This window comes from Malania oleifera, chromosome 6, assembly GCF_029873635.1.
Source record: "Malania oleifera isolate guangnan ecotype guangnan chromosome 6, ASM2987363v1, whole genome shotgun sequence".
Lineage (NCBI taxonomy): Eukaryota > Viridiplantae > Streptophyta > Magnoliopsida > Santalales > Ximeniaceae > Malania > Malania oleifera.
This window is the reverse complement of record NC_080422.1, coordinates 106,873,148-106,899,263: the sequence shown is the minus strand read 5'-3', so window position 1 is coordinate 106,899,263 and position 26,116 is coordinate 106,873,148. Positions and strand designations below refer to the sequence as shown.

General features: G+C 32.6%; 1 protein-coding gene across 6 annotated transcripts; it reads right to left on the bottom strand.

The window, feature by feature from the left end:
- Nucleotides 1-671: 671 nt before the first annotated feature.
- LOC131158175 (uncharacterized) lies at nucleotides 672-14,350 on the bottom strand. Of its 6 annotated transcripts, none has more exons than XR_009137418.1 (5): nucleotides 14,172-14,350; nucleotides 5,910-6,338; nucleotides 3,190-5,607; nucleotides 928-1,038; nucleotides 672-845 (listed from the first exon to the last, which is right to left on the bottom strand). XR_009137418.1 is itself a non-coding variant. In XM_058112846.1 (4 exons), the coding sequence occupies exons 2-4, from the start codon at nucleotides 6,260-6,262 to the stop codon at nucleotides 1,032-1,034; spliced, it is 2,778 nt and encodes a 925-aa protein (XP_057968829.1). In that variant the 5' UTR covers nucleotides 6,263-6,338; nucleotides 14,172-14,350; the 3' UTR covers nucleotides 672-1,031. The 6 variants fall into 6 exon arrangements, 3 of the variants coding, with proteins under 3 accessions (XP_057968829.1, XP_057968830.1, XP_057968831.1); XR_009137419.1 differs by having other exon boundaries at nucleotides 5,910-6,283; XR_009137420.1 differs by lacking the exon at nucleotides 14,172-14,350 and adding an exon at nucleotides 13,724-14,100.
- Between the last annotated feature and the right edge of the window lie 11,766 nt (nucleotides 14,351-26,116).

The window sequence follows — 26,116 nt, the reverse complement described above, 5'->3', positions numbered from 1 at the left end:
ATTTATAAATAAAATTACAATATCATTTGCTTTTTAAGAGAATGACATATATTTGCAAGTTATAAAAATTTGATAACATTACTGTTGTATTTTTAAAAATAAAGATATCGCGAAACTTAAAAAATGCACTAACCATTTTTCATTAAAATAATGATTTTAATGCTCTAAAATTCAATAAATCGATGTTATTTGGTAAATATTTTAAAAGAGCAATCTTTCAATTCTTGATTAGCAGATAGATCCATCTAGAAAGAAACTTGTTAGATATTTTTTGCCACTAAAACAAATCGGATTTTGCAACTTCATGACTAGAATTTGAATTTATCGGAATTTTGACAAAAGCGTAACATAAATTATATGGAGTTTTTTCAAATTCACATGACCCCCAACCAATGCTCGAAATCCGCTCTCCCAACACTACCTTAACATTCAATACCTAAAACTTAATCATTTTAAAACCTAAGATCAAACCTCTAACCCAAAGACAAACAACCTGTCAAATCGTTCTAATATTTCACGCAACTTTTTCTCTACTCACAAAAATTTAATGAGCAGAGACTTTTTTTTATTTCATTTCTACTCCAGAAACCAATTTTTTCCCAACTAAAATGATTTGACTTCAAAATTACTGTAATCTTGAGATCTGTCATCTTGCAAATAAGACAAGCCTCAGATGAAAATCTGATGTAGATTAGCAAGAAACTAATCCAATGTTGATACATATGAAAGAAGTAACTATGTCAGTAGAGACTAAATTTTTACCCCATCTTTTCATTTTAGGAACAGAACCGTTATCCTATTTACATTTCAGGATCAAACTTTCACAAACAATTAGCTGCAACAACCTGAGAAAAATAAAAGTAAAGAGTTCAATCCCTAAAACAGGAACAGAGCAGAAAAAGAAAAGAAAGCTAGACTAAGCCTCACAAATGTAAAAGCTTCTTGTTGATGTGTCACTCATATTAGGTTTCCATAGTGTCTCTCTGTTACTTGCATGACGATAGTTCCCAAGATTGCAATAATTTTGAAGTTTAATCCCTACATCAGGAAAAAAGAAAAGATTAGTCTCCAAACAAAAATAGAATAAAAGTTTTTGTCTCTACTAGTGTAATTTACCCAGCTTTAACTTGTTTGCTGCTCTTCTGTGATTGTTAATATGATGCCACAAATAACACAATTAAATTAAATTGCGACTGTTGGGCCATCGTCTATTAGAGGACAGTCAAAAGAGTTTGAGCTTGAGACGTCGGTGTTAGAGATCTAAAATTCAAACCCAAGGATGAGATGAGGGGGCGATTAGAGATGGGTTATCTCATATAGTCGAGGATTGGGGTTTCAATGGATGAAAAAATAAAAATAATATGTATATTGTGACCATGAATATGTCAGTACAGCAGGCTTTTAGGAGAACAAATTCAGACAATTTGTATCGCTTTGAGGTGTGAATAAATTACTGTTTTTTAAGGTGATATTTGCCCTCCCTCGAATGAGTTTGCTGTAGAGAAATAATGCAAAACATAAAATAGAATGGAATAAAAGAGCAGAAGAACTGCTCCCATTGGTGAATATTTGGTTCAACCCACTAGCTCCACCCCAAACATTCAACCTAAACCACTAGCTCCATGACTCCGCTCATATAGCCAAAGTATTTACTTTTTACACAAACACTAGATTACACCACTAAGCCTTCGTCAAATTATTCAGCCAAATCCTAGATTAACCCACCATACCCTTAACCCTTTGCCAATAATTGTGGAAGAAGCAGACAGATGCAAGCTCCAAACCACATCATTTATTAAAGTGCTAATCCGAACACCATCACGCCTGGGAACAGTTGGGCTTAACTCCACAAAATTTAAAGCATGGTCAATTAATCGGTGTTGGCTCTACATAAGCTTCAGCAGCTCAGCAACAACCAACCAATCAAGAGCAACAAAAACAACGAGAATATGAATGTAATATCAGGGCAAAATCCAATAGGCTTTGGGCTCGCTAAGCCATTACTTGAGCCTCATAAGCCGCACAAAGGCTCCCTTCACAACCAACGCGGGTTGAGAATTGGGGTATCGCAATCTTCCAAATTCAAATATGCAACATCCTCATTGTACAATGTCCTAGGTCTCGTCTTACCATGAGAAGAAGTGAGACTCCAGAAGTATCACAGGTCCACATTACGGATGTCACCATCTGCCATCACTCCCTCACTAGACCAACAATAACCCAACACACCAAGATGCACATTTTGTCTCAATCTTATAGGATTCTTCTTACTAGATGATGATTTTGTCTTAAAACCCTGTTTCTGCACTTCTTACATAAAACCTTGAGAGAACCTTGTTCCAACCATGGCACAGTCTTGCTGTGACATGATAGAATCTCACTCTTATCTCAAATCTCAAAATATTTTCAGTTGGTTACATGCACATGGGATTATTGTTATTTTAGATTCAATAAAAACAAAGCTACCATGCAATTTTGCAACTTCTTACATTTTGTTACATGAACGTACTTTACGAATTGTTTTAGTTTATATGTTAAGAGTGGGACATAGTTCTGTTCATATTATCTCTTAGTTCATATTACACGCACAAATTTTCCAATATTATATATGATTTACATAGACACCTCCTAGATGTATCAAAGCTTTGACTCTCCTACTCTCCCCACTTCCCCAAACTAGCTGCTGCTCCTGCTTCCTTTTCTTGTAACCACGATCTCTCCATGACTCACATTTTCAGCCAGCATGACTAATAATACCATTTTAACGGCTTGGGTGAAACCATCAGTTCAAGAACTTTGGGGCTGGCAAATGCTTAAACCAACTCACATGGTAGCAAGCTTTTGCCATCTTATAAGCTCCACAAATATTCCCACCACAACCATTATATGGGATTGGTAACTGGAATATCACAAGGCATATGAATAGATGTTGGAAATGCAGATGACTCGTAGTCACAAAAAAGAGAAAAGAAGTGAGGATGAAAGCCATTTAGCATGGTATTCCAGTATAAATGTAAATATGCTTCTCATGATGCTATATTTTGGGACACTTCAAGAAATGGACTGGCCGAATTCTGGAAATGAGCCTACACATGCACACATAGAACTAACTAAAAGATGTCATCATTACTTTAGTAATTGTAAAAGCTATATAGAATTATACATAAACAAGGAAGCAGAAAAACTTACAAAATAGCTTTGCATGTAGCTTTATTGTGTCCTGCTTCTTTGCACCTAGTGCAAGAAACAACCCTTTTGACTACAGCCCGAGTTTTGATAACCTGTTTCCTCTTCTGTTGTCTTGGTGGTCGAGAGGTGCAAGGAGGAAGTACATGCATAGAATCTGAAGAAGCATTCCTATTCACATGCTCGGCCATGCTGGGTAAAGGGTTAATGGACTCAGCATATGTTACACGGAAGCTATCAACAGTGAAAAATCTTGAACAGTAATCATATACACTCCTGTCTGTACAATTGAAGACAGCAATAGCATGGCAACAAGGCAACCCAGTTGCTTTCCAGGCCAGGCAACTACACTCCCAATTTTCAATATTCACAACATTAATGGAATTGTCATGGACCTCAAATAGGGTATCAGATGAGAATAAGACTTTAAGACTACATGCTTTTTGAATTTCTTCTTGTAGTTCTTCCTCTTTAGATGGAGTCAGTTTTGCAGGCCACTTACTTGAATCTGTTCTACAAGTATTTATCAACTCCATAACCATACATATCAATGCATCTATCTTCTGCATTATTGGTAACTCACGCATTTTCTCTATCAATTTAGAGTAGGACTCTGCAGTGTTTGCTGTAATTTGGCAATAATTCTCACCCTTAAATAGTGCATTTGTCCAATATTCTGGTTCAATATGCATAACCCAATCATAAGCTGTTGAAGAAACCCGCTTAATTTCCTCAATGAACTTTTTAAAATTGTCAAGTCGGACAGCCTGAGCTGCAGCCACAAAATTTACGGGAAGAGATCCCTTTCCATCTCCATGGAATGGACCTCTCAAGTTTTTCTTAAATTTTTCCATAAGGTGGTATAAGGAGTATCCATAGTGAGCATTCTTAAAAATCTCAAGTACAAAATTCTTTAACCCCTTCTCTCTATCAGATACGAAAGTTATGGACTGTGAAGTTGACAATGCAAATTTCAACTGCTCCAGAAACCAATGCCAATTGTCATTATTCTCAACATCAACTATAGCAAATGCAACTGGAAACAAACCATCATTCCCATCCACGGCAGTTGCAGAAAATAAAATCTCTTGATGTTTTGATCTTAGAGAAGTAGCATCCAGGAAAAGAAGGGGGCGACAACCTTTGAGAAAACCATGTATTGAGGCATGAAAGGATAGAAAAAGGCTTTGGAATCTGTTCTCATCACTTGTCAAAAGCTTTGCAACAGTACCCGGATTTGTCTCCATCACCTTCTTACAAAGCCACGGCAACTGATTGTATGCTTCTTTATACGAACCCTGAAGTTGTTCCCTGGCATCTTCAATTCCACGCCATACTTGTGTATAATTCAATTCAATCCCAAAGTCGCGGAAGATGCCATTGGCAATTTCCTTTGGTTTCTGATGTGGGGTATCCTGTAGCCTCTTTTTTATAATGCTCACCAACCAGTTCTTTGTTGGATGAGCAGACTTCCATGATTCCCCTCCACACGTATGTGATTTGTTCATCTTTTTAATCTTAAAGGATTGTGCTGCTGGGACCCAAGATGCATGAATCCTCCATGAACAGCCATCCACTATACATTTACCACTTGCACGATTAGTGTCATTCTTTTTTAATCTGTATACAAAGCGATGTGCAATCGCATATTTCTGCAGAGCGTCCCTGAATTCGTGCACACTTTTGAATTCCTGGCCTACACCAGTTATACCATCCTTCCATGATGCAACTAGGTTTTCAAGTGAAACATCATTAGAGTTGGCTACTGCATGGGGATCTTTAAAATCATCTTTAAAGGGATCAATACATAGTTGCAGATCCACATCGTCCACTGCTGCAAAAGCACTGTGCCTTCGGCTGTTTCTTTTTCGAGGTGCAGTTTTCTTTTTCTCTACCATATCATCAGTGACAGCAACGATAGTAGGGCCATTAGCACCAATTTGCCAGGATGCAGTGCGTCTTCGCTTCTTTACAGTATCTGCAGGAGTAGAAGTCACATCAATTCTGGTTGGGCTCTGGGCAGTTGTATCAGCAGCAACAGATACTGACTCAGCTGGGGTTTGCACAGCAGCATGTGAATTATCTGTAATATTACAGTCATGAGAAGATTTTGAGGTAATAGCCACTGTGCTGGGGCTCTGGGACGTTGCATCAACAGCTATTGAAGTGTCAGCTGGAGCAGATACAGAAATAGTAAAATGAAAGGCTGGAGTGACAGTAGCAGTGGCAAAAACAGCTGTAGGAGTCCCATTAGCATGCACAACAGTAGTATCAATAGCAGTAGAAGTGACAGGAATGACAGTACTAGCAGGCATGTAATTAAGACCAACAGGAGGAATGACAGCAGCTTGACATGCAGCAGCTGCTGGCACAAAGGCAGCAGCATGTTTTACATTCTCAGCCAATTTAATTCCACTTGATCTGAAAGTGTTAACAAATGATTATATGCAAGTAAAAATTGCACAATCATTGGAGTTTCCAGCCTACAACAACCACTGTACGCCACATCACAGTCCAGAGGGCTCCTGTTGTCATCACTACAAATCGACTGCTGGAAATCCCCCATTTTGCTATTTCAGTTCAATGAGTGTCCATACCAAGACAACAGAATCTCTCTATAACAGGATGTGACAAACAGTGGTTTCCAAGGCCAAGAAAAATATAGTTGCTAAAATCTGTAGAGCAGCTGTGCTCCCAAAATGGGATGCACCAGAAATGAATACCTGCTACTGCTAGCATGCACCGCCAAGGTGTTGTGATCAAAACCTTCTTTTCCCATTACAAAAACATCAGCTGTCACTGAATCCCCATGGAAATCAATCATCCTTTTTAGGTCTTTGTTGCCTGAAAGAGTGATGAGAGTTCTACGGTTTCCGGGCAGGAAGTACTTGATAATCATGGATTTATATTCCAAGTTCCACATCTCCGCAAATTTTAACTTAAGATCATCAAACAGGGTTTCACGATAGATATCTACAGCATGTGCCTCCCCTCCGGTATATGACAAAGACCCATCGTTATTAGTCACAAACTCACCACCAGACTGGCAAATCAATATCAGTTTTCCCCTTGCCATGGGGAACCTCAGAATTTCAGACTGAAAGCCAGGCAAGGATACATTAGTTCAGTCCATCAAGATTATTCAGTACTCCCTGAAAATAAGTTCTAGATTCAAAACTTTTTCAAGGTGTTTCTGATCCAATTAGATGAACATAAGATAATAACAGATAACTACAGCAAAAAGTGTAAAGGAAGTGAAAGTACAGTAGTTTAGTTGTCAAGGAAATAATTCGTCAAACGGTTAATGTCCCAAGAAATGAATTAGTTCCGTCTGCTTTACATGCAAAGAATGAACAACACCTCCAGTAGCAGCAATTTATGAAGAGAATAAACCATAAATGACTTCAGTTGTTGAAATAAAAAAAAATGCATTTTCCTAACAAATGTCAAAAAAATAGATGCACTTAAAATCCATTGAAAATGGCCATGTGAAACAGTGAGTAGTTGAAGATAACCCAACAGCCAAGTCTTACATCTCCTTACGACACTTCTTTATCTACAACAATAAATTTATCAGAAAAATATACAAAACCAAATAGAAACTTATTAAACATCCTAATACTGTAAAGATTCAAATCAGACTACTCTATCAAAGAAGCAAAGTACAACTTTATACAAATTGATTTGGCTGATGAGTACTTAAGTGTGGATGGGTGCCCTTTATGTCACAAGTGAGAAAAAAAAATAAATAAATAAAACTTCACATGGTTGAGGAGAGAGAGAGAGAGGACACTATTATCAGATCAACATTAACATGCCATAGTGACAGTACTTATATCTGAAAAAAACAAATGTCAGACCACAATATGCTTATAAATCAGAATCTATTGACAAATCTTAATGCTATGGTACTGAAAAGGATGGGGAATAAATCTCAAGCTCTTCATCATTTATGACCTAGGAAAAAGGAAAACTCCTGTCAATTAAACCAGTTACAACTATATGACTTTGTTTTTGTTATGGGGTGTTCTCTGTCTCTCTCTCTCTCTGGCAGGGGGAGCGTTTTATTATGTTATGCTTTTCCATGCTTCACCACCTTCCATCTCTTCTCTCTTCATGATTCTCTCATTTCCAACTCTGCTCATTGAGATGAGCTTTCATTTCAAATTACCATCTTTTACACAATCTCTATGACAGAGAGGTGGATGATTTTAATTCTAGGAGTACTACTCTTGATATGTGTCATCTTTCTTCTTCTCCCATTGCAGAGTTTGGTGTCATGACTCATGACAATTAATACACATTTTCCTTGCAAGTCCTATTGTGTTTATCCTACCAGATTCCAAATCCTCGGTCTTTTCCTCTTGCAAAGTTTTATAGACAACCAAGATTCCTTTCAAGGTCAAGGCTTTTCCTTTGTGTATGGTTTTAAGTAGGACGAAGTATATTACTGTCTGCATGCTAGGAGATGTAGTGTGTTATGTGCAAGAAGAGTAATGAATCAAGAGCCTTTTTTTTTCCCTTTTGCATTGCCCTATTGTCTGGGAGTTGACAAATTCATTGTTCAGTGTAATTGAGAAGAAATGGGCTTGTCCAACTTACATGGAAGAGAAGTTCCTCTTTGAAATGGGTTTTTGGTGGAGGGATTTGCAGAGGATATTGTAAAGCAATGCTATATTTGCTATAGTTTGGCGCATTTGGTTGAAAAGAAAGGCTAGGATATTAAAAGATGATTTTATTCCTTGTCACTTATTGTGGAAAAGAGTGGCTTTCTCTGCATCTCTTTGGTATTTTTCTATGGACTTCTGCAGGACTGCATTTTAACTGATACACATTGTCATTGGAAGATTTTTGTTTGCTTTGCTCTTACTATCTGTTATCTTTGATTTTCGTTTGGTGGACTCCTCTTCCTCTATTTTTCCCCTCCTTCTTGACAACTTTCCTTTTGAATATATAAATGTTTTTTTTTCTTTTCTTTACCCAATTTTATCCAAAAAAGTCAAGCAGAGGGAAATTTTGATTAAATTAAAGAAAACAAAACATAGCATCAACATCCCCCGCCCCCCCCCCCCCCCCCCAAAAAAAAAAAGGACGAAAACAAACAACAAATAAAGAGAAAAGAGAAAAAATATACATAGTAGTCATGTACTCAAAAAACTTGAAAACATATAAGAACCCCTATTCAGTGAAGCTAACATGAAGATTGATTTTATCTTTTGTCATTAAAATAGATGTACAAATGAAGAGTATCCAAAATAGAGTTCCACTTGAACAATGACTTAAGAAGTGCACAATCAAATGAATCAACTCTCTCTACAAGTGTCTTGGCCGAAAAAATAATTGTATCATACTCTTTTAATACCCAACATGATGACCCAATATCTCACTCTTGATCCCAAGTCACATTGCAGCTCCAAATGATGTTGTCAAGGATTTAGGGAATAACCAAAAAACTGCACAAAATTTTCAAAAGGAGATCTCATGAGACTGAACTACAAGTCAATGGAGCAATAAATGATCCACATTTTCCTTATCACTCTTGCAAGCTATACAAATACCACACTCAGCTAATCAAATGATCCACTATAAAATCTCGTTTCTTGTAACTAGCCCACCCACCCTAAAATCTCAAAGGATCAGTAATAACTATGGTGCGGTTTAACAATGGTTGTTGGATCACTCATAACAGCACGTGTCGTACTGCTATGCATGTAGAAGATGGTCCTCTGCAGCCTGTGCCAAGGAGAGAATCCTTGCCCAACACCTATTCCATGCTTCTTTTATTACTTAGTTCACTACATTTTTTATTGCACTTGAGAGATAAATCATTCTTCCCATCTTGTTTTTGATAGTTTAAATATGAAACATTATTTGTCCATATTTGTCATGGAATGCCTTGCTTAAAGATATTTTTAAAGGGACTATTATCAAATCCCAAGTTTCTATAACTTCACTACAAATCTACAATATATCTCTCCCATATCGACATGCTTTTGGATTGATATGAATTGTGTTTGATTGTTTTGTTTAACAAAGGAATCTTTTCAAATTTTGATTGAAACATTTGCTGGAAGACTATTTGGATTTAATGCATTGAATCTTCTCTTTTAAATGTGACTATGTGAGGACTTTTGAGGTAGTTTACTGAATAGGAATTAGTATGCAGAGAAAGCTTTTAAAGATAGAACATATTGGCAAATTTTTTGAATTCTTGTCTATATATGTTGCTGGAATACTCTCTTTGTTACTAAATATATCTTATGCAAGAATTTAGGCAATTCATTATGTGTGAGACATGTTTCCAAATTATGTGCTTCATTTTTGTTAGAATACCACCTTATTTAAAAGCTTGATCCGTTAGGTTGTGGGCCAACAATGTATTTCAAGCTCTAACACTTCCCTGCATGTGCAGCCTGATTGCACATGGATAAATAACACCCATTTCAAGGAATAAGATAATTTTTAACCTCCACACAATAAACTCAGGCAACAAGACTAGAACCAAGGACCTCCTGGCACCATAGCTCTGATACCATGTTAACTTTACCTAAAAGCTTAATATCAAGTTTTAACAATTTTCTACAAGATTAGTTGTTGTTTGGAGTTGGGAGGATAAATGTTGGATGTGCAAGAGATGGGTTATCTCTTGATTGCACAAAATATGGACTTCCATAAGGATAATCACATCTTTGGAGAGGGAAAAAAGGCATATTGAAGCAGCCATACTTTTAAAAGTCCAAAGAGGTAGTTGAAGGCCAAAGTATAAAAGGACTTCAAGCTTAAACATAGAACATAAAACCTTGAATATTATTGGTCTATTAACATTAGAAAACTCATTTTGTGTCAGACAACTCATCCTGAACCAAGCTGAAAATGTCTGCTTCATTCGCTTACACTTTCCACCACAACTTAAAATCATTTCAGCATGGTGCTTTAAGAATGTCAGTCCTTGGTGGTGTGTTCTTTATGAGATTGTTAAGAGGGTGTTTTCTTTTGTTCTAGATTGCTCTTAAAATCCAAAGTTGTTGAGAAAGGGCATGAGGAGTTCTAAACCATTGGTGAGTAAGGACGCTTCATTTGCTCACACTTTCCACCACAACTTACAATCATTTCAGCATGGTGCTTTAAGAATGTCAGTCCTTGGTGGTGTGTTCTTTATGAGATTGTTAAGAGGGTGTTATCTTTTGCTCTAGATTGCTCTAAAAATTTAAAGTTGTTGAGAAAGGGCATGAGGAGTTCTAAACCATTGGTGAGCAAGGACAGGTTGAGGTGGTTCTCAGTGAAATGATCTTGAATAGATCGTGGTAGGGTCAAAAACCTGAGGTGGTTGTGATTTTATAAGGTTCATGAACCCATAGTGTGAGTGTGTCACTCTAGTAATCAATTTTATTGATTACGGAATGTCAAGATGAGAACTTGAGGAGTGAATGTAGGTCAAATTGGTGCCACTCTAATTATTATTTATTGCACTCTTCCATTATCTTTTTTTTTTTCTTTACATTATTGTGCTGTTGATTTAGTCTTGTGTAGGACTAGAGCCACATTTGACACACAAAATATAATCTAGCCTCTACTAAGACCAGAACATGCTGTTACCAATTGATTTACGACATGAACAGTTTTCCTAATTGCTGTCCTAGACTCCTAAAGGATAAATACACACACACGTGTGCATGATAGGTTTAACTAAAAACCCAATCTATAAGCCACACCTAAAAGCTCAAACTGTTAGGCATGGCTCCAGGAATGGTTTGTTTACTGTATCTAATATGCTCCTGCACACAAAAGCCCACTACAGGGCCAGGTATCCAACCCACTATGACTAATTCTCCCAACCAACCATCCCAATCTCAAACCCCATGACAACAGGGCTCAAAACAAACTCCCTTAAGCCTAGTGTGTTTCTAGCCTCCAACAATCCTCTCCTTTCATGTAAAAATTTTGTAATGGAGACCCCAACTATTCTCAGGTCAAGCATTTCAACACATTGGCAAACAGCAATGCAACAAGAATATAATGCACTCTCAGCCGTCCATTTTGTAAAATGATATACCAATGGCATCGTTGAGCAGAAGAAAGCTCAATTGGTTGCCAAGGCTTTCATCAACGCCTCAGCATTGACTTCTTCAACACATTCAGTCCTATGGTTAAACCTACAAACATCTGTGTTGAGTCCACACTTGATCTCAGCAATCCCCAGCCTCTACAGCAAACAGATATAAAAAATGCTTTCCTTAATGGAGATCTTTATGAAGTTGTGTACATGTAGCAGCTGCAAGGTTTATTTATGAGAGTCAACCTGATTTTGCTTGCAAATTAAACAAATCATTATATGGCATTAAGCAAGCACCTCACTTCTGGTTCACAAGTTCAGAGGTCACTTTCTTGAGTTGAATTTTTCCAACTCCCACAGTAATTCCTCTCTATTCATTTGGTCAAATGGTGGCACCATCATAGTTCTACTCATTTACGTTGATGACATGATTATTACTGGCAATCAAGTGGTCTTGATGCAGCACTTCATTCATAAGCTTCACAATAATTTCTCCCATAAAAGATCTTGGCGAGCTTCATAACTTCCTTGGTTAGGATGTTCGACATCGCTCTCATGTTACTCAATCCAAGTATGTTTGTGTTATTCTTGATCATGTTCAAATGCCTGGTTGCAAGCCTCTTTCAACCCTACAGAAAATGAACTCCCATCTCTCCCATTTCAAAGGAGAATCCATGCAAGGATCTACAGTACGCAACTATCACTCACTTCACAATTTCACATACCATTAATGAAGTGTATCAGTACATGCAGTGTCCTACCATGACAAATCAGCAAGCTATGAATCATATCCTTTGCTATCTCAAAGGTATGGTTTATCATGGTCTCTTTCTTCAATCATTTGATCATTTCAATCTCATTGCCTTCTTGAACACCAATTGGGCCAATGATCCTAATGACAAAATATCCAACATGGCTAATGCCTACCCTTTCAACAAAATCTAGTCAGTTGGCCTCCTTGGAAACAGCATGTGGTCCCTCGGTCTAGAATTGAAGTCGTTTGGTCCAGCTCTGAAACTGAGTACCATGCTTTTGCCTTGACTACACCTGAAATTATTTGTTAAAGACCTCCTTCATGAACTCAGAATGACTCAATCATGACCTTTGGCACTTTATTGCAACAACATTGGAGCTACCTACATGATGGTGAATCCCATGTTCCACTCTTGCTCAAAGCATATTGAGATATTCTTTCACTTTTCATGTGAAAAAGTTGGCAATTAGGACTTGTCAAACACATTTCATCCTCACATCAGACGGCTGATTATTTGACCAAAGGACTACTGAGTACTTTACTCCATTAGCTAAAGTCCAAGTTCATTGTGGCATCCACCCCATCCGTTCCTACACAGGGTAAATGCACGGGAAGCTCGATCCTGCCTCTCATGGCAAATTAGCTCCCTGATGCAGAACAAAAAGCGAGGCCTGCAAAAGATCCTTGCTGGAGAATAATTTAGAAGAGTTGGGTCAAGGAATTGTTGGGTTAAGTTAGTAGTTTATTGTGTGTTTCGTTTAATCAGTAGAGCATTATATGTATTTGGGGGCTAGTTTGTAGTATTTGTATATTATAGGGGTATGTTTGTAATGCAATTTAGTTTTAGGGGTTTATGTGTACTTTTCATATGAAAAGGCTTTCTTATAAATGGTGTGTGACAGCCATGTTGTAGCAGTTGTTGATGAATTTGAATTGAACTGAACATGAGTTTTCCCCCTAGTATCTCCTGTCTCCTCCCTTCACCTTCCTTCCTCAATTCTAGTTCCTCCATGGCTGCAGAACCTTGATGCTGCCCTGCATCACTCCCTCATCTCAATTTCCTCAGCTATTCAAAGTCCCATAGCAGATAATTCATTATTTTATTATTTAGTTGTTTTTATCTCATACAAAGATACGATCATTGTGTATATATACATTTGCCATATGAATGAATACAGGGAGCCTTTTCATTTTTTTATCTTAAAACCCAATAGGATTTCACTTGCAGGGGCATGTTAGTGATAATTAAAAAATCACTCCTAGGGCTGCATATAACAGCTTAGGCTTTTAGGGGAATCGGTTCTTACCAAAATTTGTGGAACATTGTTGGTAGATATGTAAATTGACAACAAAAATAAAAACATGAAGACAAAAAGGCTTAAAGAATTGTTTGATATTGTTTATTAGATTACCCCCCACCCTAACACACCTCCCGCCAAATATATATTATATGGTTTCTAATAATAACAAACAAATGCTGATTGGACTTGGTATTGGATGTCTTAATTATATTTTCGCTACTGGGCTGCTTTATATACCAGTTACATTGCCATTGAAATCATAGACAACTGCCACTAAAGCCAATCACATTTTTGGAAACAGGGTATGCTGCAACCATGGACACCATGGCATGTGAATGTCTACATCGAGATTCCATCCAACCACCAGGACCCACTTACATATCACGGTGCCACATAAGAGAAAACATCAAATGACAAGAGAAACATTACCGCGATTGAGGAAGAAGAAGAAGAAGAAAGATAAACTGTCAAACAAAAATCAGGGATCAAATATCTTCGCATTCACAAGACTATCACCAATTCTGCAAGTCAAATATCTACAAGCATGCAAAAATAGCTAATAGATCAGCGTGTATCATCATTGATCAACAGGAAACAGTTCAGCGTGCCAGGCCATCATCCACCACCTATGACCATCCATGAGCAAATCCAAAAAAAGAAATGAAATTTTCCAGAAACCCATTAATCTACAGCTACCACATTGGAAACTTATAACCAAGAATCCGACTACAGCAGTGTTATATCACCCCAAGCAGGCACATTTACGTAGATGAAGACTACAACGACATCGAAGCTATCAACAGAAAGTGCTCAATTTTTCCCTGGAAGGGAAATTAAACTAAAACCCTAGTTGTACAGAGAGAGCTGAGGGTGTTACCGGCGGTGGCGGCGCAGGGACTTGCCGGTGTACGGAAGCTGAAGATTGGGGGCTTTTCGGAATTAGGGCAAAAAGAGAGAGCAATTGGTGAAAGTGAAACAAAAAACAGGGGCGTTTTGGAAAGAGAAGTAATGGAAATGGGGCAAGGCTCGGAACAGAGAAATTTTAAAACAGGGCTGTTTGGGAATTTGAGGAAAGTTGGAAAAACCACATTGGGATAGTTTTATCTTTATACCCATAAATTACTCTCAATTCATAATTTTTAGTACACCCATCAAAATTATTCATATGGAGAAATCATGGCTATGATTTAGTGACACAAATTTTTAATGAGGACTATATGGGAATTCGAGGATGATAATAAAATTACGGAATGAGCAATTTCATATTGTTTTATTATTTTCTCAAGTAGTAATTTTTAATACTCATAAAAAATATGTTTATGCAGAAGTCAAACTCATACTGTGCGACAAATTTTGGATTGGTGTTGAAATTTATAACTAAATTCAAATAATTTTTTCTTTTACTTAATTACTTTTTGATAAGTTATTATTTTAGATTTAATCTACTTAAATTTGTGTGTCAGACTTGAAATTTGAGTGAATTCAGTTAATTTCTTAATTTGTTATTGTGTGAAAATAAGTTAAATTTTATATTAATTCATGTGTGAAAATGACTTATAATTTGCGTCTTAAAAATAATTTTTTGTAATAAAAAAAAAAGAAAGTGAAAGTAATTTACTCGAGTTAAAAGTCAAATTCGCTTTTGAAAAACAAAACAGCTGACGTAATTTTTCTCTCCAATAGGGGTATTTGAAAGTTTCTCAAATATTTTCAATTTCTCGACATGTGGATGTGCTAATAAATTAATAACTCTATTTTAACTGTGAAAAAATTAAAAATAATTAAAATTAAATATAGAAAATTAAAAAATCAACTGTCTTAGTTGGGTTTAGGTTACTAAATTGAATCCCTCTACAATATCTCAAAACCCAAGGAGATCCTACCATTATCAATCTCATGCACTTGGGGCTAATCATATGTGAAAATTATAGAATTAAAAAGCTAACAAAGCAAGCAATTAATATTTAATCATTGACTAAATTTAATATAACATTACATGATTGGATTAAGATATAAATACATACGCACGTAGAAATGTTGCAAATGTCGAGAGGAGGGAGACATAGAGTGGAAGTCAAAGCCAGGGCATGCTACAATTGTCTAGGAAAATAATGCAAAGAAAAAGAGATTAAGAGACTAACGGTGTTTTGGAAAGCATGTATTTTGAATCTTGGATTTGAATTTGAGTGAATTTGAATAAATTTCAAATATAATTTTATATTACATCTTATCTAAATACAATATAAATCCAAATTTATTTGATTCGGTTCAATTTTCATTTTCATTGAATTTCGGCTTTTGAAGAGTATAAATTAATAATAAATAATTATATGTATCATATATTAAAATATTATATTTATATATATTATATATTAAAATTATATATATTATATATACTATTTATATTTTATGTATATTAAAATTCTATATTTTATATATACTAAAAATATTAAATCACTTAACCGATTTAACCGAAATTCAGTTCAGTCGCTTTTGAATTCGGTTAAATATGAAATTTCGATCGATTTGATTAATGAAATTTTTTAACCAAAATTTTTTTGATTAATTAACCGAATCAACCAATTATCATTTTTCAAAGAAAATATCTTCATTTAAGGCTAGACTGTTGTTCCATCCATGGTACAAGTTAGTACAAAACATAAAAATCACCATTTACAAATTGAGAAATGAATCTTTATATATTTTTTAAAAAAAAAAACAACATTTTGTGGAAGTTAAAATAAAGCATAAATAAAAATTATGTGATTATTGTAAAAATTTAAACAAAAAATAGATTAAAAACTAAAAGTAGAAATTAAAAATAAAAATTAATAATTTATTTATTAATATCTAAAAAACTGAAAAACCTGATTAAAAGCATATTTGTTTTTATCGTGGATCAAATGATAACTAAAAAATATGATTAGTACTCTAAGAATAATCTTATTATATATATAATCGTATCTCTTAATTATGATATCTTTAAACTTATTTTTTAGTACTATAAGAATAATCCAATTGCATATAAATATCAAAAAGTAGAGAAAAAATTAGATGACTTTTATTATCATTTAAAATTTTGAACATTTTAATTATTTTTTATTTTATTTTATTTTATTTTATTTAAAATGTAGTTTTATTTTATTATATTTTAGAAAATTGTGTTTGGAATTATTTAACCTGTAAAAGTGACAATAAATTTCCCTTAGTTGAAAATCATGAAATTTAGTGTTTAGTTTTTGTTGCAATAGGTGAAAACTAAAAAATTAGTGACATAAAAATAAATACAATATTTTGGCTTATTTCTTTATTGTATTTCAACGAAAACATAAAATAAAAAATAGAAGTAATACTAAAAAACTCAATAGCTCCCTTTTGGGAACACTTAAAAAAAAAGTACTTATGTAATAACCCAAGAAAAAAAAAATGAATAATAATAATAATAGTTAGTATTAAAAAAGAAAGTGTTTCTCTGTTAGGATCCTTGATTCCATGTTTGATGCCTAAGAAAGACCTTGTCTAAGCGAGTGCTCAGAGACCATTGCGGCTCAGTCGCTCCCTGGAGGTCGGCCTGGTCAAAATGGAATTTCACAGGATAAACAGGGTAGACACTGTTTATATACGTAAATAAGTACATAAAATAATGTTTTGACTGACATAATTTGTAAAAATATATGATAAAATAATAATAATGTAAGTATCATATGCGGGGCCCACAAGACTGTGTGGGGCCCACATGAGTCCCGAAGCCGTATGGAGGTTTACACGAGTCTCAAAACTATTTAGGATGCAAAAAATCGTATAAGAATTATTCGAGTTACGTAGGATCCATTCGGGTCTCGAAGTTGTGTGGGGCCCACAAGAACGTGTGGGGCTCACATGAGTTTTCAAAATTCAAATTAAATTATTGTTCAAAAATAAATAATAAAATAAATAAATACTAAAAATAGTTTAAAAGTAATAACAATGATAATAATAATGATAATAATGATTAAGAAAAATAATAAAATAATAAAATAATAAATTAACTAATTGATTAATTAATTAGGTAAGTAGTTAATTAAGAATTTATTTAATGGGAATGGTGGCAAGCACTTCCACATGGCCTCCATCCTCATCCCATACTCAACCCATACCTTAGCCATCCCTTGCCCATTCTTTAATTTTTAAAAAATTATAATTTCACCCATCTCCCCACACTTTTATAAATTCTATTTCTTCCCCAAAATTTTCCTATAAATAGAGAGCTCTCAACCTTCATTTTTCACAACAATTTTCCAAGGAAGAGAAGGATTAGCGAGTGAAAGAATTTGTGGTGGAGAGAGAATTTTTGAATAAATTCTCAATCATCCACTTTTTCCGATCTCATTTCTTAAATATAATTATTGTGTTCGTAGCACACGGTAAAAGAAGAAAGTAAGTAAATTTTGATTATATTAGTTTCTTTTTATTTTAAATTCATACTCGAGTTTATTTTGTACGTAAATTTTAATTATGTTAATTAGTTCCACAAAATTTTCATGAGTTTATTTTTACGCATATTTAATTATACTAGTTCTATCTTTAATATACTTACATCTATTTTTGGGTTAAGAAATGTTCCAATCCCCTCGGATAAATTTTCAGCATTTCTTTCTATTCAAAAATAAAATTATATATATTTTTAACACAAAAATTGTATGGCATGAGTTTATTTCTATGTTGCATTTTTTATGAAAATATGAGTAAAGATGAGATTTTTACGATATTATTTTAAATTGCATAAATTATAATAAGATGATTTTAAAACCCCTTATGGCAACGAAAGTTCAAAGTTACAGATGTTCGGTACCACAGCTTAAAGTTTATACGGATCAGAGTGCACTCACACTGTTTACAGAGTGGTTATTTATGTTAGTGGATTTCTCCTGAGTGCACACCTGGTTCCGGACCAGGACTTAATAAGGAAAATCTCACTTAAAGTTTACGTACGTTGATTTAGTTTGGTCGGCCAGCCAGTTAAGTCCAGTTTTCGGACCGCACAACCCAGTCATGGGGGTAAACATGACTTACGGCAAACAGGCCTAAGGGTGGGTTTTTATAATATATGTTTATACATATTTAATTACGTGTACAAAGTTACTAATGATTTGAAGGAAAAGTGTAAGTTTACGTGAAAATGATCATTTTGGTGCTTAAATGACGATCTAAGAAAAACGTACAAGGAAAAGTATATGCATGTTTATCATTAAATATTTTTACAGTTTTAAAGTTAAAAGTTTAATTTAACAGTTATAGTATATAATTGTAAAAATTTACTGTTGAAATTGATGACAAAAGTTTTATGCAAAAATTTTTAAACTTATGTTTATTCTAAAAGCAGTCTTGAAGTTATAGTATTAAATATTGTTTTACGAAATTCTTTAAAAGCTCATTTTGACCACACACTAATAATAATCTTATTTACTTACTGAGCGTTGTCTCACCCCAATCATATTTTATTTCAGATAATTCTGAAGGACATATCGAAAATCAGGCTTAGCAAGCATGCGGGTGGGGATTAGAAAAATAAAGATTGATTAGAAATATTAGTATGGTTTCAGATATTTATGTTTGTGTAATTTTTCTTCTTTTGAAATAAATGATTGTAATATGGATGATTAGCGCTCTGGTTTAATAAAAGTTGAGTTTATTTTGTTTCCGCTGTAAATTAGTAGTAAAAAGTTAATATCTCAGCCCCTTCGGGGTCGGGGTGTTACAACTTATAACTCTTATCACTTAAAATAAGTATTTATACAAAAAAAATTATCGTTTAACTTATATTATAACAAACACTTATTGTAAAAAATGAAAATTTCAAGAATCACTTTTTTTAGAACTATTTAAATAAATTTCGAAAAGCAATTTAAGATAACTTTTTAGCCACTTATAAGTGTCGGGACCAATTTCGTAAACACAAAAATAATTAGTGATTATTTTACATTTTAAAAAATATATTAGAAGATAATCATATATTATTTTTATTAAAATATTAGATATTGATGAAATATAATTTGAAATGATGAACAAGAACCATTTTTATTTTAAATTAATATTTAAATAAAAAAATATTAATTTAATTAATAAGATTATTTTAACATTAATTAATATACTAATCATATGATTATCATTACTCAAAAATAATATTATTTTATTTTTACTTAACAAAAATATTTATATGTAAATTAAAAATAATAATTAACATACTTATTAATTAAGTTTTTAATTTAAAATATATTTAATAATAAATATATATTATTTTATTATGTATTGTAACATTTTAGTTATTAACAAAATATAATTAGATTTTGAAATGAATAAAAAATCCAATAAATTTAAACTGACATTAAATAAATTAAAATTTTTAATTTAATTATTAAAACAGTGTGATAATCATATTGCTATAAATATACATTATAATAAGATTATTGATAATTATAAATAATATTAAATTATTTTAATTAATAAAAATATTTAAATTTTAAAATCTTTGTTAAAAAATATTATTCAAAATATATTTAAAAAATTATATATTATTTACTATGTATTATGACATATTAGTTATTATAATACAATTAAAGAATTGAACTACTCTATTTATTAATTCAAATTAACATTAAATAAATTAAAAATTTAAATTTAATTAATAGTATTATTTTTATCATAAATTAATATTATAAAAATATGTTATAGATATGCATTAATAACAAGATTATTACTAATTACAATAATAAAATTATTTTATTTTATTTAATATAAATATTTAAATTTTAATTAAAATTATTATTAATAAAATTTTTAATTAAAAAATATTAATATTTGTAACTTCAAATATATTTAAAAATAATCATATAAAACTCTATAATAAAATTTAAGTATTGAAATACCACTTATTTTAAATGCAAGAAAATACCACTTATAATTTTTAACACTTTTCCAATTCATCACTTATTATCAACCATTTTTTTTTTTTAAAAAAAAGTGGTCATTAATTTACATATGAATTATATATTAGGGGTTCTATTTAATTATGCATTTACTACCTCTAACTTCACAAATAAAGCCGCAAACGAACTAAGCCACTCACAAGTGGTTCAGAAGCTTGGTTCGGTAAGAGTTCATTCAAACTCATTTATTAATTATGTAAACAAGTGATTTCCAAACCCAATTTTACAGCTCGTTTAATAAACAAGTCGAGCCTAAACATAAGCAGGCTCGATTCACTTTGGCTCATGAGCAGTTTGATTATAGGCTCAGTTGGACTTATTTAATATACTTGAATTAAAATAATTTGTGGACAAGTTTAATAACATCGAATTAAACTCGATAGATTGTAGTGCACTTAAATGTAGGGATTATTGATGTATAAGATTATTTGTTGCAAATTCCATAACCTTAATTTAGTGAAAAGGGTAATGCTCAAAATTAAGACTATAATTTGGTGGGGCAAAAAAATTTCTAAGACAATATGAATAAGAGCTTATGTTCACCTTTTTGTCTAACGAAATCTCTTGTTTCTCAAATTGAGAGGCTCCAAAAGAATTAAACTATCAGTGAGCATCTCAATAGCTTGGTTCGTTAAAGGCTCATGAGCTCGTTCAGTTGCGTGATAAACAAGCTTGAGCCAATATATTAAAGCTCGATCTGAACTTGGCTCGGACTCGAGTTTGATTAAAAATTAAATGAACAAGTTTGAGTAAAACAAAGTTCGATATGACTCAACTCGTTTGCAACCCTATTCACAAATATGAGTGTGTCTATTATTTATTTTTATTTTTTTTGTTGATCCATTGCATGTATTAAAAATAAAAATGAGAAGATGTTGGATTATTTCATGGAGAACCCTTTAAGAAATGTTAAATTGTATTATAAGATGCTTAATCCATTGGCTTGACTTATTGTAAATGCTCCTCAGAATCACTTCCATAAATACGCCTACAAATAACATTATTATCTCAATCCCTCAATTTTCAATAACGATATTAATAAAATTTTAAAATGATAAGTTTCTCCTAATCCCATAAATTTCATAAGGTCGTTTTTGTTAACTAATTTGAATCGCCATGAACATCGAAGACAACTAAAAAGGGGTAAATTTTAGGCCCAATACTTTAAAATAATTTAAAATTATCAAAAAAATAAAAAATCCAAGATACTAATGAGTTATAACATAGAATTTTCATGGACTTCAAAATGCCAACATCCATTCTTTTTGAAGGCATCTTCTTGGAAATCTAATTCAAAGCAAACAAAACATTCCTTTAGGAAATGGATTCCAATTCCACCTTCTGAAAACCCATGTCCTATTTCCTCTCTAATAGTCCAAACTCAAGAATGTGATTTCCCCCTTGTGTCCCATTACTTGTGGTGTCTCCTACTCTTCTATTCTATCTTATGTGTCTACTCTCCCCCATCTTCTACTTTTACCCACAACTTTCCTTCAACAAAGACAATGTGCAATCTTTTTCAAGTACATCATAATCTTCTTAAGGCCATTCTAGGGCACCTACCCTGGGATTGGTGGTGTGCCTGGCAGTGTCCCTTTCAATGCAAGGCTGGGGTAGGGATGAAGATGGGCCAATGGGGTGTGTCTTTTAATTTCAAAGTGAAGTTTAAGTCTAGACAAGGGAAACATCAAAAGCACTCCAACTTGCATATTGGGTTTTCTCTTAATTTGTAGTTGTAATGCTTAATTCAAGTGTATATCTTATGGGTTCTTCTTTTCAAATTTAGTTCCTCATATTCCTAAATTCAAGTTTAGTTCCTCATATTCCTAAATTCAAGTTTAATACAATTGAAATATGACTAGTTAACTTTGGCACAAGTATAACCTATTTCAAGCTTTATTTATTTATTTATTTGGTCGGTTGGAGGTATAAATAGTTCTGCTCTGGACTAAACAATGAGAGATAGCATATTTCTCATCTCATATCTCGTTTCGAACCCGAAACTTCTAATTGAGTAATTTTAAGTTTTAACCATTAAGAGATGTTTTAAATAAATTTTAACTTGGGATATTGAAAGGTGTGCACACGTATGTGCATAACCCTTAATGTGTATTTTACAAAGTTTAGGGTATGTTTGGAACTATAAAAATATGAGAGAAAGGAAAAGAAAATATAGAATTTTTTTTAATTTTTTAATGTTTCATTATTAAAAAAAGTGAGAATTTTTTTTTAAAAAAAAAAAATGCCAAATCTATGAACAATACTTTGATTTTGCATGATATTAACATTTAAATTTTCTTAATTTTTAATCATCTTAGAATAATTTGTTATTTTAATAATATTTATCATAGAGAGAAAATACAATAGAAAATGAATTTATTTATTATTTTCATTTCTTTTCATTTTCTTAAACAAAATTGTGGATCCAAACGCATCCTTACTTTAGTAAAAAAAAAAAATTGTAAATCTTAACCATAATTCTTTTTTTAACAACAAAGTTTAAGACAAAAACCTCTATTTTGGGGACCCAAAAAAACCCCTAAATCCAACAAAAAGAACTCTACCACCAAATCATAGAAAACTATAATCCTAAAATCTCCTAAAATAAATATCGCAACTTATCCGAAGAACAAGTTATAAATAATAAGCTAGGGTTAACATTGAATTATTAATTTATAAATAATAAGGCACCTTTAGTGTTTCAAATTTTGACATTCTTTAATCTTATGTTTGGAAAAACCTTAGATTTGGATAAGATATAATATAAAGTTGTATTAAAATTTATCCAAATTCACTTGAATTCCAATCCAAGTTTCGGAATTCCTACTCCCACATACAGCATAAAAGATTTCAAATGTAGAAAGATCCGAAATTTTAAAAATAATTTGAAGCCATAACTCCACCTTAAATTTTTTTTTCTTAGTTACTTAGACTTATTTTCTTTGATAAAAAAAAAAATGCATATTAGATCAATTTTATATGAGATCCATTCCACTTCTTTTTAAAAAAAAAAAAAATTATTGATCTTGATGCACCCATCAAAATTGTTCAAAATGGTCTAATATAGAACAATTAATTTAACATGATGTTTATGATAATCGCATTAAAAATTAAGAAAATCTAAAATGCGTTCTTCAAATAACTTTGCGCAAGTGTATTTAAATCATCTCAAAAACTATTAATTAAAAAAATTCTTCAAAGTGTAGTGTTTAAAAAGTCAATGTTAATTAATACCTTGAATATTCATATGTTATTTAACACCCTTCTTAAAAATTATTAATAACCCATTACCAACCTAGGAAAAAAAAAGTGATTTCCTTGTGAAAAAATAGGTTAAGTTATTATTTTATTAAAGAAAGTACATACATTAATTCATTATTAATATTTGTTGACATTCCGTATAAGCTGCATAATGGAAAGCGGCCCATTCTATACTCATTTCCACCTCTTTCAATTGAGCAAAAACTTTTTAAGCACCAAGTTTTAACCACTAAAATGAATTTTTTAGAAACCAGACTTTCATTTTAAATGAAAATTAAATATAATACCAACTTATGTTAATGTAGCCGGTAAAGCAAATATAACAAGAGGCAACTAGTCTCTATAATATAAGCATTCCACTTGTATAGATGAAGACTTGCTTAGGCTAGAGCGATATTAGAGTTAGTTTCGACAAATGTCTTCAAGTCACATAGGGTAAATATTTTTATCTTTGCATAAGGCGTGAGCTTAGTTAAAGAAATGATTGTTTGGTAGATAATAATGAAATAATAAAATGAAACTAATTTTTATAGTTTTATATTTTTGTCCCCTTCTAATTTATTTTATTCTTTGATACCAAATATTGGCTTAGGATTGAGGCATAAGATCATGGCATTTCACTGGATCGAGCTTTTGGTCCGATGCCAAGAATTCGAATCCATTTAATTATTTGGAAAATGAGTTGGAGGATGAGGGGAGGATGGGTAGTTTATATGATGCATCTCAGATATTTAGAGGGCATTTGGTTCGTAACATAAAAAATATTTTCATAAAATAGTATTTTCAAAAATTTCATTCTTGAAAATAGAATAGGCACCTCATGAAGATATTTATATTTAGTGTGCACTGTAAGATTCTAAAGAATGTATGTAAGATTGCGATATTAATATTTTGTTTAGCATGAAAATTTTGATAGATATTTTAACAAGGTCACTATTATAACCTAGATATGCGTGTTGAGAACAAAAAATGAGAAATAAATTCATTTCACAATCTAGGGTGTGCAAACAATCGGTACGGCCGATTAACATAATTAATTGAATTTTTTTGGTTAACCTCACCGATTGAATTGGTGTCTTTAACCGAACCGTAACGGATTGAACTGAATTGTTGGGTAATTCCATTAAATGAATAAAATTAAAATTAATTATGAGAAAAATGTCAAAATTGGGAATAAGTAGGCAGGTAATGCATGGTAGGCAAAGCAAGCTTGCCAACATGAAAGTAAGGAAAAATTTCATCCGGGTTGGGCCATCTGATCGTGGAGTGCTCTGTAACAGAAAACACTATCAATATTACTGTAGAATTAAACAACATAATTGACCAGGGCAAATACTAAACTTCTTACATGTTTTGCAGATTTGTGAGCTTTTTAATCGGTGGATTCAGATCGGATGGAATTGTGGAAGGCTGAAAGCGCTGGAAGCACTGGAAGCCGAAGCTCGAAGTGTGAGGCTATTATTAGATCTGGAACTGGAAGTGCGAACTCGCCGAGTCGCGGCAGTCGCCATCGCCGAACTGGGAAGGGGGAACTGGGAGTACCGCCGAGTCGCCCACTACGTGCGCACTACGAGATGAGAAGGAACTGGGAAGGGAAGGTGGAAGCTGAGACTGGGAGTCATTGCCGGCTGCCGGCGTGCCGCTACGGCGCTGCATGTGGTGAAGTTCCGAATTGCGAAGTGTGAACTTTTGGAAGTGTTTGGCTCCTCCGTGGTTGACTTCTCCTCGCTTCATTTCTCCCATGGCTCTTCTCGCCTCATTTCCTCATAAGCTGGAAGGGGAGTATTAATATACATTTGATTCCACATCGTTTCTTTAAATAGTTTCAAAATCAGTATAACATCCTCTTAATACTCTCTTTTTAATACTTAGATTTTGAGAATGATCTCTCTAAAATATTTTTAAAAAGGAAACTTTAGATACTATCATCATGTGGCTTTTTTTTGTTAATATTTTTTTATATGAACAAATTTAGGACAAATTACTCATCGATTATATTCGACAAGTTTAAATTAATCATTAAGAGCTTGTTTGGTATTGTTGCTATATTATATTTTTTATTTTTTACAGTAAAAAAAATATATAATAAAACACATTTGTTTATGTAGTCAATTTTCAATTTCTGTTATTAATTTCAATTACTTATTATGTACGAAAAATATTAAAAATCATATTTATTTTAATTTGTAATTATTTTGGCAACATATTTTAAAAAATTTTAATATCCAGATATTATTTTTATTAAATAATTTATTTCCAATGCACTTTTAAATTAATATTAAAATAAAAGAATCATATAAATATAAATATAATTAAAATATAAGTATAAATAAATTTTAAAAATTGAAAATACAATTAATCACATTTTTATAAATTACTGATTTTAAAATATGAAAATAAGTATTTTTTAAATCAAGCTTTATTTATTTAAATTTATAAATATTAATGTTACTATTTTTTTTAATTTAAAATTTTTATTTTTATAATTTTTGACAATGACATCAAACAATCATTAAAAGGGCAAACTAGTCATTTCGCCCTTCCAACAGACGTTTCCGATTAACTACATTTCAATTTACAACCCAAACGGCTAAAA

Bases quoted from the DNA above. Each gene is read 5' to 3' on its own strand.
- LOC131158175 (XM_058112846.1), bottom strand. From the start codon at position 6,262: ATGGCAAGGGGAAAACTGATATTGATTTGCCAGTCTGGTGGTGAGTTT. The intron at 5,608-5,909 runs GTATTCATTTCT...TAACACTTTCAG, and splicing joins GTGCATGCTAGCAGTAGCAG to ATCAAGTGGAATTAAATTGG.